The sequence below is a fragment of the Ambystoma mexicanum genome, chromosome 7q, assembly GCF_040938575.1.
Source record: "Ambystoma mexicanum isolate Mex_15411 chromosome 7q, UKY_AmexF1_1, whole genome shotgun sequence".
Taxonomy (NCBI): Eukaryota; Metazoa; Chordata; class Amphibia; order Caudata; family Ambystomatidae; genus Ambystoma; species Ambystoma mexicanum.
In genome coordinates this window covers 666,692,037-666,708,814 of record NC_090941.1, presented here as the reverse complement: position 1 = coordinate 666,708,814, position 16,778 = coordinate 666,692,037, and the positions used below count along the sequence as shown (strand labels likewise).

General features: G+C 42.2%; 1 protein-coding gene across 3 annotated transcripts in view; it reads right to left on the bottom strand.

Moving 5' to 3' along the window:
* LNX2 (ligand of numb-protein X 2) overlaps nt 1-16,778 on the bottom strand; it is an 858,121-nt gene that overhangs the window by 66,094 nt on the left and 775,249 nt on the right. For all 3 annotated transcript variants that reach the window (XM_069639047.1, XM_069639049.1, XM_069639048.1), the window contains one exon: nt 15,926-16,084. In XM_069639047.1, the coding sequence (XP_069495148.1) occupies nt 15,926-16,084 (159 nt within the window). The remainder of the gene's footprint in view (nt 1-15,925; nt 16,085-16,778) is intronic.

Genomic DNA, 16,778 nt, shown 5'->3' with positions numbered 1-16,778 from the left:
AAGTTAGGCTGTGAGGTCGCTCTGTTACTGATATTTTCTTTGGGTGACCTTTTCTAATAGTGACTTTTTCTTATAGTGACTTTTTCTTAGAATTACTTTTTCACTGTTGGAAATTGGTGCTCTTGGAGTTTATCATTTTTGGGAATATGGATAATCGTCAGATATTTGTATAGAGTTGCTGGAATATTCGGGTGCCAATATTGGAGTATGTGTAGTTTAATGAGATGTATGAGTGGGAGCATGTGAATGTGGTCAATTTGTGTGGGCCTAAGTGTTTCTGTTTTTTAATTAAATTGGATCATGGTCCTCCATCATTTGTTCACAGCACTGTGCACTTTATTCATATGCCTGGAAGAGATATGTTTGCTTTGGAGTTTTGACATTGTTTCTGATTACTGTATACAGCTCCTTCCCCTTTGATAACATTTGGCCCTGCACTGTTGGCTTACTGGCACCACACACTTTATGATCTATGACTGGTAAAGCTACGGTAGTATGCTTTTTGTCGATGGGATAATTGCTGCTAAGCACGGATCACACCTCTGAGTAGGTGTGTTTGATAACTATGTGAATAACCAGAGGGTGTTTCACAACCTAGTCCCCAGGGATCCCGCACTCAGGTGGCCAGGGAAAGGCTATCGCTTTTGGATCCTGACCCTGGGGGTGGACAAGCGAGGGAGGATCATATGGGTAGGAGGTCCTCGGGGACTGGGGGAGAAGCACCCAATGGTCAGACATGGTATCCCCCTTTTTCCACAACCCATCTAACCCCTATCCCTGCTTACCTTATGGGAAACTACAACTCCCATAATTCTTCCTCCCTTTACCTTGACAAAAGTACTGTGCCAAGGAAGATGAGGACTGAGGTTAGAAAGATTACCTCCCCTGACTTGCATTGGCCCTGTCCCTGTAATAAGGCCAGGAAGAGTCAGGCACATAGCTCTAATAATGTACACCTGCTTATTAACATTCCCTGAGAAGATAAAAGGTGGCACGCACAGGCACACTTTGAGCGAGGCTGGGTATGGGAAGGAACAGCTATTCAGAGGCTTATGCGAACCAGGCTGCTGAAGGTGGAAGGCCAACTGATCGAGAGTTGAGAGGATCAAAAGAAAGCCTGGCAAGATTTCCATGCTTTCGGGGGGCCCTGAGTATTCTAAGAGCAAAGCCTAGTGAGCGGAGGAAAGAAACCTTCAAGGTGATAGAAAGTGAAAAGCGACCCTCCAGGGTGAATGGCGGAGTTGGGTGGAGCAGAAGAGGCGTTGGTAATGGCTTTGAGCTGCAGGAAAGAGATGAAAGAAATCCAATTAACATAGCCAGTAAGTTATCGAGGGAAACAAAAGTTAAAGGGAAAGTGACTTTAAAGTGAAATTTGAAGGTTGTGTGTGTGCTGATAAAACTCAAATGAAGAGAAGAATTGTTGAAATACAAGGATACAAAGTAGCAGAGTGGTCCTGAGAGCTGAAGTCGCATATTCAAAAGTCTCTTCGAAATGTTATGAATTTTGAAAGATACTGCAAGCAGAGATCAAAGTAAGCAAAAACAAAAGAAAGTTGAATAAGAGAAAGTGACATTTGTGAACTCTGAAAGATGCCAAGAGGGGAAAAGTAAAATATATGAACTTTGGAAAAAGGCCAAGCTGGAAAGTGAAAGAGAATAAGAACTACGAATGAGAACTACAAGTACCGAGAGACATTGATTCCACAAGGAAAGATTGTAAATTGAAGGATTGTTGAAAGAAAGGTTGACGTGGTCATGCAGAGGTCTATGTAAATTCCTTGCAGTCTCGAAAGTCTTCGACAGTGAAAAGATAGATGAGATAAAACATGGATAAAAGAACCTCCACAAAGGAAAGACAGACAGGAGCCCGGCAGAGAGAAGCATGTGCAGAACTGTAAGAGATTGTATGATAAAGTGAAACCACATAGGCTCGAGCCCGGCAGAGGGAAGCCTGTGCAGAACTATAAGAGATTGGGCCTCATTACGAGGTTGGAGGTATGCCTCCAAAATTGTTCTGACTCCGGTCTGGTGGATGGAGCAATTACCGGTCCATTCCGAGGTCGACAGGACCGGTAATTCCCCATTCACCAGAGCCATTCCCCATTCCCATTTGAGCCCCCATAGGGCTCAATGGGAAGGCGGCAATAACGGAACCGCAAATTGCGGTACTGTTATTGATCCCGGTATCCCTTTGCGGGTCCCATCCTTAACGCCTGGTAAAACCAGGCGTTAAGGATGGGACCCGCAAAGGGAACGCGTAGTAGGGCGCTAAGGGATTACCGGCACCGGTGCCCTTACCGGTGCCGGTAATCCCTTACCGCCCACCTCGTAATGAGGCCCATTGTGTGAAAAAGTGAAACCACGTAAGGCTGTAAAACCAGGCATGTATTCATAAATCAGATTATGTATCAATAGGCTATTATTGCCACCTGACTGACCGTTGATGAGGCCATATCGTAAAGGAGGTGGACCATTGGGGTGACAAGTGAGAAAGGCTGTAGGAGATGTAGCATAAGCTAGATAGGGAGGGTTGGGTTCTGCAGCGGTTTCCAGGCAAATGTTCAACTTCTGAATGTTGCTAAGAGTATGTCAGCTGATATGCCTGTGGCAGCTGCCAGGGTTTTAAGAAGTGCAGAGTTGTAGGGGATCTGAAAAAGACAAGATTCCATGCTCAAATGCATTTTCATTTGGCAAATTTGGTCAAATGTGTATAGTTCAGTAAATGTGAGTGGGGGCTCAATTTAATGAATTTGATATTTATATACTGAAATCAAGCAGGAGAAGTTAAGAAAAGGTTAGTATACACCTGTTTTTGTAGTGGGTTTGGTCTTGATGTTCCCATATCGATCCAGTGCAATGAACTTGAATAGCACAGAAACTCTCTTCATCCTTGTTCTCAGCCCACTATATTGATCCTTTCAGTAAACTAATGGGTGGATATCCAGAAGACATTCTTGCATGCAAATCATGTGTTGCAATAACGGATCATTGGAAGTGAGGGCAAGCATATAGATTAGATTAAAAGTAGAATTTCCAATCACAAGGGTTTCATCATTGTGAGTTTGGTGATATTGCTGAGTAAATTACTGCATGCCATAAGTACCTTTAACATTCAACTACGATATTGCAAGTGTCTCATGAGAAAGTTGGAAATAGAAGCACTTAAATGTGAACAAGCAGTGAACTAATCACATGCACAAACTACCGTTACCATGGCCATTTCAAAAACAGGAAATTAAATCCATACAGAATCAACCGCAATCAAAAGTTCACCACCTAAAATGTCATCTACAGCTGTGCGACCCCAAGATGGATTAGCATTTTTTGTGGAGGAGGTGCCTACATTGTTTGGTACACTGGGGGCCAGATGTGCACCCCCAAAAGTTTCATAAAACACTAGAAGAGATTAAAAAAGGGTGGAACCTCTTGATGTGTCAATCATCATGAGAGGGAGATCTGTGCAGAAAATCAGTACCAAGTGTGAAAACAAATTTCCATTTATGTATTTATTTATATTCTTTGTCGGCTTAAGTATTCCACTGTGTTATGTTTTTTTCCATCCTTTTTTCTTTTCTTGATCTTCGCGAATTTTCTGTTTCTTCATGGACATTTAACAAAGGAATTTATTGCCACTATTAAACATTATGAGACCGCTTCACTTTGGATTGCTGGTACACTTACATGAGACACAGCCATTAGAGCTGACAGTATTTTGCTTTGAACCTGCATGACATTAGGCTTCTGGCACGATGAACTACTTACTCAGTAGTAGGGTGTTCATACTGGGAAGCATTGGAACAATGAGAGACTGTATGAAAAATGTGTTATAGTGGAAAATTACTGACAGCCCAGGATGGGAGGTCGGCAGCACGTAACCCCAAGGTTACCATCGATTCTCGACACTTCAAGAGGATTTGTGATATCTGATTAGATACAACTGGTGCATCAGGGAATGATAACGTGCTAATGGAGAAACAGAAGAAGGACTTAGCAGGATTCTCTTCTTATGCAGTGAAAGTCGCCTTCCCAGGACCTTTCAAGGCGATATGTGTTACATCCCATTACCGCCGTTGGTCTTTGTGGCATCGTTGCAGAGTATATAATTCTCTATTCCTGATCCCTCCTAAAATGGCCGCTGTTCGTACCTGCTTCGTTTCAGCTGTTGTTGACGGCGGATTCTCACACACTGAACGGACACCGGCAGAAGGTCACGTGACAACATATAGAGGCAGCGGTTCCGCTGTCCGATGCGTCGCTACTCTACAGCAGGATGCTCCGTTCGTAGATCCCCAGAGTTTCTCCCGCTTTCCCGCTAAGAACTACTGTTAGACATTTTATAGAAACGCCCCCATTTCTGGAACAGACAACCTTTCCGACGTCTCTCCTTGCCAAGACTCACCTATCGAAGTCTTCAAATCCTTAACTCATCCCAGACGATCGAGGCCATCTTTGATATACGACTCATCCATGCAGGTTTCCCGTTTACCTTTAACTCCAGTGCAGACTACAGAGGAATCAGACCCACCCCGTGCAGACAGACAGCCATCCTTTACGCTACACAGAAACATATCTGAGGAGCCTTTCGGGAAACTGATGCTTCATACACCCATCACTGGATCCAAAATACCACCTAGAATCCTGACAAGAAGCTTCTGAAGCGACTACGCGCTTGCTAAGTCTCCTCCTACATCGACAAGGGTTTTTTACCCCAGAGGGTTTCCCTGGGGGTGTTGCTTCCCTCTGTTCCTGGTTCACCGGACAGAGGGCGTTAGGATTCTCAGGGGGATTCTCAATTTCTTCTCACTGCTCACTGCTGTCATCTGGCCAGGTTAGTGGATTCTGCAGATTTCGTATTAAGGCATATTCAGATCAATAGTCTACAGTTATTACAATATGAAGTCATCTTCGTAGACAACTTTGTTTTCTTCAACATCTATTTTCCTACAAAAGACTGTGTTTAGAGGGTGTGCCCTGGTTGCTGCCTGGATGTTTAAAAGGGGACATGCTGCTAGATTTTGCATTGCATTTCAATTTAACAAATTGTCCCTTTTCCTTGCTACTCGTTGTAAATTGTACTGTTTGGGCTCAGTTTCTTCAACACAAGTCATGACCACTGGAAAATGTAGGACGTTTTGGGAGGAGAAGGAGAAGGCGCACCCTGTGACCAACCCAAGTTGGCCTTCAGCGCTTTCAGAGCTACGATGATGGATACAGGCACACCCCATTAGGAGGTATGTTTATTAACAATGAACATACGTAACACAGAAGCATTAACATTTTCAAGTTTACAAATTGGCTCCCATAAAAATATGTCCATGGCTGTTATAAAAATGGCATCTGCTCCACAATGCGATGGAGAACCCAATTAACATATCCCCATGTGATGTCACCGCAGACCACTACCGTGTACAGGGCATGTTGTCTGCCCCCTTGAACGTCGCAACTTATAACTGTGGTGCAATATTTGTTCATTGTGATTTGTACAGGTGTCACTTGCAAATGCAAGCTTGTATAAAAGGGCAAATGGCACAGAGACCATACTACATAAGGAATCCAAACAAAACAACGAAAAAAAAACCCGTAAGGTGGAAACGTCGTAAATGGCATAGGAAGAATAATGAAATTCGAAAATGTTGATCAAGGGGAGCAGAGTTTGAGGGGGTCCCTCCCCCGCTTCCATAAAAAGGAAAGCGGGGGACAAGCAAAATTAAAAAAAAATTCAAAAATGAAAGGACCCTGCAGCGCCGGATCCCTTCCATGTGCATGAAGGGAACCGGCATCCCAGAGGGATTGCACAGGTGGCAGCACACTTCCCTGTGTGCCGCCAGAAGATAAATAAGGGGGTGAGGGAGAGCGGGAGGTCCAAAATGGCTGTGGGAGCCAAAACATAAAGTAATTTTTGAAAAAATTACTTTAGGTTGACATTTGTAAGAATCTGGGGGTTGTTATGGGTGAAACATTGGGAGGGGTACTCGGTCCCTTTTTACGGAAGATTTTGTGGGGGGTGTATAATATTTTGGGAGTTGTTCATCTCTCAAGTGGGGGTCATTTTAACACTTTTAGTGCTGTGGAGACCTAGTCGACTTTTTTCTGAGTAAGGGTAAGTTCAGCTGCTCTGTTTGTATCACTTGCAGTTGTTTCATGGAGTATTTGAGGCGGCTCAAATATAAGGTGTTAGAGTGATGCCTTTTTCTGGCAACTAATGTTTGTTTAAGTTCCGCTTGGTGGTTAGTATTTAAAAATTGAAAGATTATTTTGATGGTGTGGAGTTTAAGGTGATAGTTTGTAGCGAGGGTATTCATGTGTTGTTTAAATGTTTCTAGTCATAGGTGATTTCAAAGTTTTTTTGGTTGTACTAGAGAATGTGGGGTGGGCCCTAAAGTGCCTGGCCATAGAGATGGGGTTTCCAGGTCTGGTTTACTCCTCCAGGTTCAGGGTGACAGTTGTGTCTGCCTTAAAACCCAGTTTTTTAGTTAACATCCAACTTTGGATGAAGGTAGCAACTACCACGTTTCCTGGATATTGTCAGCATACAACTGGAAATAGTCAATGAAGGCCTTGACTGTATTGACCACCAGATTTATATATGCATTAAAAACCCAAGGGGCAAGGAGGGGCTTTGTAGAATTGTTGTAGTAGCAGAGAATTAGCTAATTTTAACCAGGGTTGATGTATTCTTTGGGAAGCATTCTAACCATTGTATTACCTTCCCTATGATTTTCTGGTTGGTAATACGTTTTTCCAGGAATATATAGTGGTTTGCCTTATCATATGCCATTGAAACGTCTAGTAGTGTTTTAAGTACTGCATTCTTGTTCTCGTGAATAGTTTTGAGGATGCATTCTTTGATGTCAATTAGTGTGTTTGTGTGCCTTGGTTAGGCTGGAAGCCGGATTTCCTGTCATGAAGAAGATTGTGATTCTTGTTCCGTTCGTAAGGTTGGGATGTGGATAGTCTTTCTAGTGCTTTAGTGATACATGGAAGGCTGGCTATAGGTTTGTAGTTTCCAGCACCTTTCAAGCAATGGGGCGATTTGGGTCCTGATTGAAGGTGATTGAAACGTGCCCTCTTAGTAAGGATGAGTTGAAACGTTTTGTTAGGTAATCCAGGGTGCTAGTGCACAGATTGGTTCTTGATAACTGAGACTGGGCAGGGTGATTAAAGTGTGGATGGAGCTTTCATTTTGCTAAGTAACTTTAAGATCTCTTTTTCTGTAGTTAAACAGAGGTTATTGAAAATGGTGGAATTGGAGGTGGAGATTTATTTGTGTTGTTTGTTCAATGCCTACCAAAGTGTCTCTATTTTGTTGATGCAGAAGACAGAGATGACTTCTGCCGAATCTGACCTGCTGTGGTCAATGTATTGAGTATCACAAATGTGTAATAACCGTGATACTGAGTATCACAGTGCATACAAACTGGAAGACTCTGGTATGAACCGCTATATAAACCAATAGCTTATAATTATTATTATTCACTGAGTTTCTATTCACTGAGTTTCTGTGTTGGGCTCACCTTTCTGAAGGTTTGGGTCAGGTTTGTGAGTTTAGCAGATTCTGTTTGCAAAGTATTTTATTTCTTTTTGCTGCTTGTCAATATCTTCTACCTTTGGTTGGAATTGCATTCTGTTCTTATTTCTATCATCTGTTCCACACTTCCTCTCCAAAGTGCTTTTTTTCTTCTTGAGTGTAGGCAGTTTTAAGTCATAACAGGTGCATTTAGTTAGCAGTTTCATTTTTTTCCAGTGTGCCAGTTTGTCAGTGTATTTTTCCAACTCCAAGGAGATGGCCTGCAGTGTGATTTCAGAACAGTTTGAGTTTGTTGGGGGTAGTGCTTTGTGCAGTCTTCTTTAATGTTCTCTATAGTTATTAACTTCAGGGGGCTCCACAGGGATCTTTGGAAGTTATTATTTTACGAGCTATTGCAGAAGTAATGAAATTAATTGGTGTTGCATCCAGAATTGGCTGGTCATTTCTAGGGGTGACTGTTAGGTTCCATGTAAGCAGGAAATGTAGCGTCTGTGCATTTGTGTGGGTAGGAATATTATTTGAGTTAAAAAAAAAGAAAACCAAGGATTGTATGTTGCTGGCAAGGTCTGTAGCATTTTTATTTGTGTTACATTCCAACCATAGATTTAGCTAACCTATGATCAGAAAAATATTGTTTTATTCTATAGTTTGCAGGGTAATTTTAGCTAGTGATCTAGGAAATGGGGATTGCATGTTGGCTCCTGGTAGTCTGTACGATGTGGGAATCACAAAACGTATTTTGTGGGTAGAGTTACATTTAATTTCAATATTTTGAAAAGATCTGTACCATTTCAAAGGGATTAGAATACACTTCCATTTCACTGAGAAAATGATTGCTACCCTGCCTCTGCATTTATGTTCCCTGGTTTTAGTCATTGGAGCTCATATTGCAATGAGCCATAACATAAATGGAAGGCGTAAAAGCCTTGCGTAAGGCAGTTATACCTTCCATTGACGCAACAGCTCAATTTAAATAATTTTCAATACAATTAAATGCTGCCCGACATGCGTGCATGTCGGGCAGCATTTAATAGCAATTGTGGACGCTGCTTACCTTGTGTACATGGTAAGCAGCATTCACAATTAAAAGTAAATGTTGCTTGGAATGCAAGCACTTTGCACTCACTTTGCACAGCTGAGTGCAAAAGTGCAGGGCAAAAGGCAGTATACACGCCACCTTAAGCCATGCACATTTACAATCCGCCTTACAAATGACGAAAATTTGGCGGTACGGAACTGGCTACACCGAAGTGCAAACATACCAGGTCTCCGCCGCCAAATTACATTATTATATAAAATGAGTTCCATTATGTTACATCCCTTGGCTGTTGAGCGGTGTAATGGTTGGTGAACCAGGATTCAGTGATTCTTAGTATATGTAGCATGTGGTCTGATGTTAAGTTGTATATGTGAGTGGTGCATTTTAGTTAGTTTATCTGAGATTTCCGACGCCTATTTTTCCTTTGTAGGCTTCTCTGTTGGCCTTGATGCAGTTCTGGGTTTAATTTTTGTTTCATTTCCTATTAATATCTTTTGGGGGACCTATGCTTTTACTGAGGGTGTATGCTACTGAATCTTGCGCCTGAAAAACGTCTTCTGTAGTGCTTTGCTTGTAGCTTTGTTGGTTTTTTGTCTATTCCTCTATCAACCTACGTTTTCCACATTCTCTGTCCAATCATACCATTCTTGCCTTTGAGGAGAAACCCAAACTCTCACATACAAAAAATATACATATACATTTTTTTGTTCAGTATCAAAAACATATTTTAAAAAACAAATAATACAATTCCTGTTCCAATGAAGTGGAATCTTCTACAAAAGAAATGAGTGGTGAGGTTAGTGCGCCCAAATCTTCTTCTAAATTACTACATTCACATGTTGGTGGATTTTCACTCTATAAAACACAGTAACTAATCTGGACTAGATGCCATAAGTAATGTAGATCAACTCCATAGGCAAGATTTTGATTGGCGAACACACCAGATCAGCAAAACTAATGATAGCCTTTATGTTTCCTGTCTCAGATTTGCATTTATTCATTCATGCACTGTGTTAATGGAAAAAACCAGAGTGTCAACAACTGTGTGTTTCGGCCTGTACAAGGTGGAATCTGCCCCTCAGTTTTGCTTTTAGGCCTTCATCAGGACATAAAGAGAGTATTTTGTCCACATGTTCAATCTGTAACGTCGTAGTAGTTGGGAGAACCCTTCTTTTCTCATTCAGCAGCTCCTGTAAACAAGCACATTCTTCTGTCATTTTCATACTCAATCTCGCATGACCTATGTCTATACATTCACCAAGCCAGGACTCACATACGTACTTGGGAATCTTAATTGATGTCCCTCTGCTTTTTCAAATTCTCTACAATGTTTTTAACTCCAACATTGCATACCACACATGAATGTTCATTTCTGAAAAGGAAGCACATGTGCATCCCACCACCCAACTGCTAGTTTAGTGTTCAACTAATATTTTATTTTAAAGTTTTTAAAAACATACTACTGTGCTGTTTTACCTTTTCCTCACTTTTCTTTTGAAAGGGCGAGCTTCACATCTTGAAATGTTTATTCAAGATGTCATGACTGTAGTAAAAATGACACTTTCTGTTGCAGGTTGAAGTAGCCCTTTATCTCTTAGAAGCAAATCTTACACCCCACAGAAACTTAGTTGGAAACAGAGATTTAAACAGACCCTTTGTCCATACTCCTAGGATTCTATTGCTAAAGTCCGCCTTGTTTGAATTCAGTGCTTAATTCTATAAAACTTGTGAACTCATGGCGGGTAAATTAACCAATTAGGCCCTAGTGTGATAACCAGCCCCACAGGTGATCAAAAAAACCAATATGCAAACAGCCAGCACTGTGAAACCACTAGGGATCGTGTGAGGGTGAGAGCGTGTCCTCTGTAATAACAACAATGTTATTGGCAGTGCTCAGCTTACTGTGTCTGAGGTGGATGGAAGCTCCTTCCCTCTTGGCGTTTACTCGCTAATGCTGGCTGCCGTGCTGCTGTCTCTTCTCTAAATGTAATGCTAGCTTGTGTCTATGACACGGTTCCTTGTTGCCATGGAGACATTTGAGGGCTCGGCAGATCAATACGCGGATGCGCACATTGCTCCTGCTCGTCTCTGTTAAATAATGTATTGCTTACACAGCCTAATGCTGCACTGAGCAAGGTCTGCTTAAAATAATTCCTCATTGTGGGTACTGAAATAAAAATTAAGAAAACATCTGTGTCTCTACTGTTGTATCTCTTTAAGGCAGCCTAATCGTGTACTGTGCACAGTTTGTTCAAAACATACCTAGCTCTGGGATGCTGTGGAAGGAAATTAGAAAAAAGCTTTCAGGTTGTCTCTACACCCTGTTTGTTGAATCTGAGTTTGGAACACAGAGTGAACCAACTCCCGGTTGTATAAATGTGCATCCACACTGAGTGATCCTTTTGGATTCTCAAGGTCAGAACTGTGAATAAATGAAAGGGATGCTTTAGGCCCTGGTAGTTAATGGGCCACACTCTATACACAAACATTAAGACCTTGTACAGTGTCAAATGTTTGAATGAACCCTTGTTCTGCTTTTTGCAGGATCATATCCTGATTCCCAGTTATGGTTTGTTTGATTTGCCAAATCACGAAGCAAATTATGTCCTCAGCAGAATGTTTTTTTCTCTATAAAATAGTCTACTAAAGGTTTGTCTGCGACCTTATTTTTGACACAGGACCAGTGTTCGCATATTCTCTGTCGAACCTCTCGTTTGGTTTTTCCTTTGTATACTAAATTGCTGGGACATTTCATCCCATAAGGGACATATTTAGTCCTGCAATTGGTAAAACTCTTGAATTGCCACATTGTCCCATTGATGTCTTTGAAAAGCTAGGACTATGCCTGTTAAATCCCCTGAATCATAGGCCAATTCCCAACTCTCCTTTTCTGCTGAAGATCCTTGATCGCATAGCCTATATACAAGTTATGACGCACTGTAAATAGAGAGGTACTTTCTGTAGGTTGCAAGAAGTCTAGGGCTGTGAGATTTGCATCATCATTGATGAAGCCATGTGGTGGTTTTGAGCAGTTGAATTTCAGGGATAAGAAAGAGTTGGAGGCAAGGGTTAGAGGTAAGAAGTACAAGAGGTGTAGTGGTGATCAGAGGGAGAGTTCAGAGATAGGTTAAAGCCATTGAATGCTTGCTCATTAGAGAAGGGCCTGTTGAGAGGATATGGCCTTAGCTACATAGGGTACTGTAGTATCCAGAGGCATCGGGTAAGTCATCATAAAGTTAGGAAGCACACTGGAGCCAGGTAAGTGCAGAAGAGAGATGCTTTATTAGTTACAGGGAATAGGTGGAGAGGTTAGAGGGGAGAGCATTAACATAGCTTCCTCTTGGTTCTGGCTCCCTTCCTGAATCCTGATCAATGGTCTGCCATGGCACCTACTGACCCTGGATTCCACATTCCACCATGCATTCTTCCAGTTTAAGCAATGCACTAAACTTGCATACTACACACCTCCTCCTCTTCCAAATAACAAAAGAAACATAACAAGTAGGTCTTACCTGGGTGGTACATACACATACAGCGATCCTACACCCATGGATAACCTTAATTCATCATCTCAACAATTCCAGCACTCCTTTCAACCGCCACAGGAACATGAACACTTTCGTTCCAAGATTGCCAGCCCTCGAACTAGGCCTGCCACGCCCAATCAAAGCTACCCTGCTATTTACATCTTTAATGCCAGAAGCAAGGCGGGCCCTGCTTTCACATCTTTAATGCGAGAAAACATGCACACCCCAGCAAAACAACACTCAAAACAAACTACAAATACTAAAACACCTCCCATCTGAGGCTGCCATCCCCAGAATAATGAGTCTGCCACACTTGGGCACATACCATAACATAGGGGTGAAATAACCAACAACCATGATGACCATCTGAAGGACCTGTGACAATTCAAAAAGCATTATAGAAAAATGGAAGAACAGAAGTATACTGGATGTTAACCTTGTAGTTGCCAACAATAACACCTACTTATTAGACATAGAAAAGGAAACAAACAAAATATAAGACCACACACAACAAATGTACTGCAGAGGAGCAGCAAATCAAGAAGCAACACACCCAACAAATGGAACGATAAGCTCCAAAATTAGTGTGTAGGTTTCAAAACAACAGTTCATAAAATACGACGCAAAGATTAACATCCTACCCTTGGTTAAGCAAGATGAGTTATAGTATCAAGGTGGAGGATTCACAGTGTAAGGCAGCAGGAGTGGCAGTGTTATGGTAGATAATCCAGGCTTCATTCATGCCCATGACTGAGATCAGAAGGTTGTGAATAGTGAATGTTGTTGAATTGATCCAGGTGGAAGAGGGTTTTATTACATATGACTGGGCATTCCAAAGTCCATGGGTAAATGTAGTTGGGGTTAGGCGGAAGAGTAATGGCCGGTAAAAGGACATTTAGAGGGATAGATTATTTTGGAGAAGGATTTTATTTGATTTATTTTATTATTTACAACATTTAACGCTCAGGCGTTTGTACAGGATCCATGAGAGGGTAGGACAGAAAATACATGATACATTTTGGCATTAGTCGTATTAGTTACAGAACCAGACACAGCATACAAACATCTTGGCATTGGTCATATTCTTTAAATAGCCACGTTTTCACAAGCTTCCTGAAGGATAGATAAGAGAGCTCATTTCTGATAAGAGGTGGCAAAGAGTTTAAGAGTGACGGTGCAGTAAAACGAAAGCTGACACCTCCCGCTCTGTTTCTTTTGAATCATGGGGTGGCTGGCGTTAAGCCAGCCGACGATCGTAATTGGCGCCCAAGGGGTTCAGTTGTGGAGGTACATTGGGCCTTCTTTGTATAGACATCAGTGTGTGAGGGGCAGAATTTTAAACTCAATACAGGCTTTGATGGGGAGCCAGTGGATGTTTGTCTGGAAGCTGAGATATGATCAGTGCAGTGCAGGCTCAGGGCTACACGAAAGGCTTTCATTTGGAGGAGTTGTAGTTTGGTGATATTTTTTGCAGAGGTGCCCATGAGGAGTGCATTACAAAAGTCTAGTTTGCGGTTGACGATGGCCCTCGTGAGCGTCAAGCAGCTGTCAATGGTGAGGAATTGCCTGCTCTGGGAGATGAGTTATGAAGTTTAAGCTGTTGCGGATGAGAGGGCATTGATTTGTTTGGTCATGGAGAGATATGCATCCAAATAAATGCCCAATGGTTTAACATGCCTCAGGACTGGAATAGTCATGCCATCAATGGTGAATGATGAGAAGGCAGAGTTTAGGTTGTTGAGTCAGAAGGGGGAGTCCACAATGAGTAGCAACGTTTGTCATCATTCAGGCAGAGGCTGTGCGTTGCCATCCAATCTTGGATGATGCTGTAGATCTTGTTAATGGTGGGAGAGATATCTTGGTGGGTTCCCATAATAGAAATGAGGATCTGAGGGTCGTCTGCAAAGTTGGTGCAGGTAATACCGAGGGAATCAAGGAGATGGGATTGCCATCCTAGTTTTTTCCATTGGGTTGTGCAAAGGCAGGGGACGAGATAGGTGATGATGGAAGAAGCGGTAGGGAATAGGAAAGGTCAGTGGATTGGAAGGGAGAGATCTGGAGGCATCAGATAGTGATGGGGAGAGGGTAGTAATCCGCGGCAGGCAAGGAAGCATCGCCTTTATGGGGGGATGTTGACAAATAGGTGATAGCAAGCAATTAGGCTACAGAAAATAATGAATGTGCAATTTGGCTGGTAGCAACCAGTAGAAAACAAAATGTGTGCAATTAGGGAGGTAGCTGCCAGTACCACTCACAGTGTGAAAGGTGGCAGTCCTGGTAATCAGGCGACCTAGGGACCTAGTGGTCGGGTGCAGAGGGGCAGGAGGTAAGTGTTCTAGAACCTAGCAGGCCCTAACAGTGCCACAGAGGTGATACTTTTGTCCTTGCTGCCCTTCCATTGTTAGAGTGTTTCCTTTAGTTTATTTTGATAGGCAGGGAAATCCTCATCACGGTAGGGATAGTGAGGCGTTTATCCAACCTTTTGAGTTGATAAAATGGGATTTTTTAAAAATCCTTCTCAAATGTATCCACCTCACATTTCTGACCCCTCACATTCCTCAGACTGGGCTCTATCTGACTCATTCTGATGAGTCACTCCCTGGTGTAGTGTTATTCTTGGGCATCCCAATGTATCTTAGCTTCCTGTTCCTAACACTGCGTCATGTGGTGAATCAGACTAACAGTAATGGGGATCAACAATGGGGATCAGTATTGTGAGGCGCTTTACGATTGTTCCTCACAGATTCAACCTGCTATTAGTTCTCTGGGGCTAATGTTCTCTAGTGGCGTAATGTGACTGAAAGTAGTAAAAGCCACGTCTTTCAATCACGTCACGCCACATATTCAATAACTTGTATGGTGGAGAGAAGGGGCATAACGCAACTTGCGTTCCACCAACTCCTTCCTCTCCGCCAAACAAATGCTCTGAAAATGTCAGCGCCGGCATGGTTTTTCATGCCGGCGCAGATGCTGGAGATCCCTATGGTGTCCGCCTGCTTTATGCAAGAGCATACAGCAGGCGGACTCAATAGGGATCCATTGTACTTGCTCCCTGCCTTGCAAGCATGGCACAGAGCGTATCTGATTACAATTACAACCCTCTCAACATGCTTGCATGTCAGGGAGGGTTTCATTTCAATTGTGAGAGGCGCTTGCCATGCAAACATGGCACGCAGCGCTCACAAACCTAAGTATACGCTGCCTGGCATGCGAGCATGCCAGGCCGAGTTTACTCCGTTTGCACTGCAGAGTGCAAATGTGAATGGCAAAAGGTGGCATAGATGCTTGCACGCCGCCTTTTGCCCTTTATAATTTGCACCCTGTAGAGCAACTGACGAAAATTTGGTACTGCACATAACTACATTTGAAACTATATACTGCACTCCATATGACTCTTAAGTTGAGTTACGCTCCAAAAATACAGATTATTTTCAAAGAGTCAGATATTTATATTTCAACAATAACCAGCCTTTGAAAAATATGCCAATGCCAGCAAAGTGACTGTTTTTTAAGAAGGTTCTTTATGATGACAGTTGGGTGCCATCCAGCATCAGAATTGCAGAGTGATGCACCAACGTTCCCTTCATTGGACTTTTGTTTTTGAGAATGCTTAATGAAAGGAGAAAAGCGTCCCGGGACTCCTGAGCAAGTAGTTTGGTCAGCACCTGCAATGGTAATGGTTGACATCTGAGCAATTTGTATCCAAATGTGCATGTCAGTTATGGCTGGTTAATATACCCTCCATGGTTCACTTAATACCAAGAATGTACACCCTTCTCCTCATCCAAAATCTTGAGTTAAAAGAAATAGTGAAAAAAGAATTGTGCTTACTTTAATCGTCCATCATAGAATGCTGGTGTTCCAAGTACAATCGTTTTGATAAAGAAAGGCTGGTTTGTGTGGTTTTCTTCATATCCGCCGACAATGCTGAAACCCCAACCTCCTAGATTATTTCTCCGTAGGACCACTTCATGGCAGCTATGAAGGGAGCTGAAAGAAAATAGTATTGTAAGAGAAAGAAGCTTCACTTTTGGCGCAAGAAGACAGTTTGCTGTTGAGTGGGTTGGACAACCTTGGACAACCTAAGAGTGGGGGAAAAAGATCTCACCATACTGAGTTTTGGTTGATCTCTGGCCAATTCAGGGATGAAGGGATGCAGATCTTCAGGGCCCTCAAAGATGTGGCAGGTGGATTTGTATCATTATAAATCACACTGTGCCATTTCAGATCCAGCCTTCTCTCTGTAGCTCCTCCTAGAAACTGAACAACCTACACCACTTTTTATAGGTTGACCTTTTTAATGATGGAAAGTTCAAGTAAATGAGTTATTTTCTGCAATAGGTAGCCACCTTGCTTAGTCAGTACTGAAAACCGATCAACCATTTAAGATAAATGATAATTAGTGGCAGAAAAAAAAAAACCTTCAGTAACCCATTAAGACTCAATATCAAATCATTGTTTGTGCTAGTAGATTTCTTAAGTATTTTGGTATCTATGTGTAAATGGTTAGCAAGTTTGTATAAAACACAAATGGAGAAACACAGGAATTTTATTTACTGTGGTGTGAAGACCCAAGAATGTCTTGACATCTGAACTACCATAATTCACACCCCAGATAAGATGTCTGATGTAATTTCAAACAGAAACATGTTGAGTATTTAATCAGCAACACAATGATTTTGTT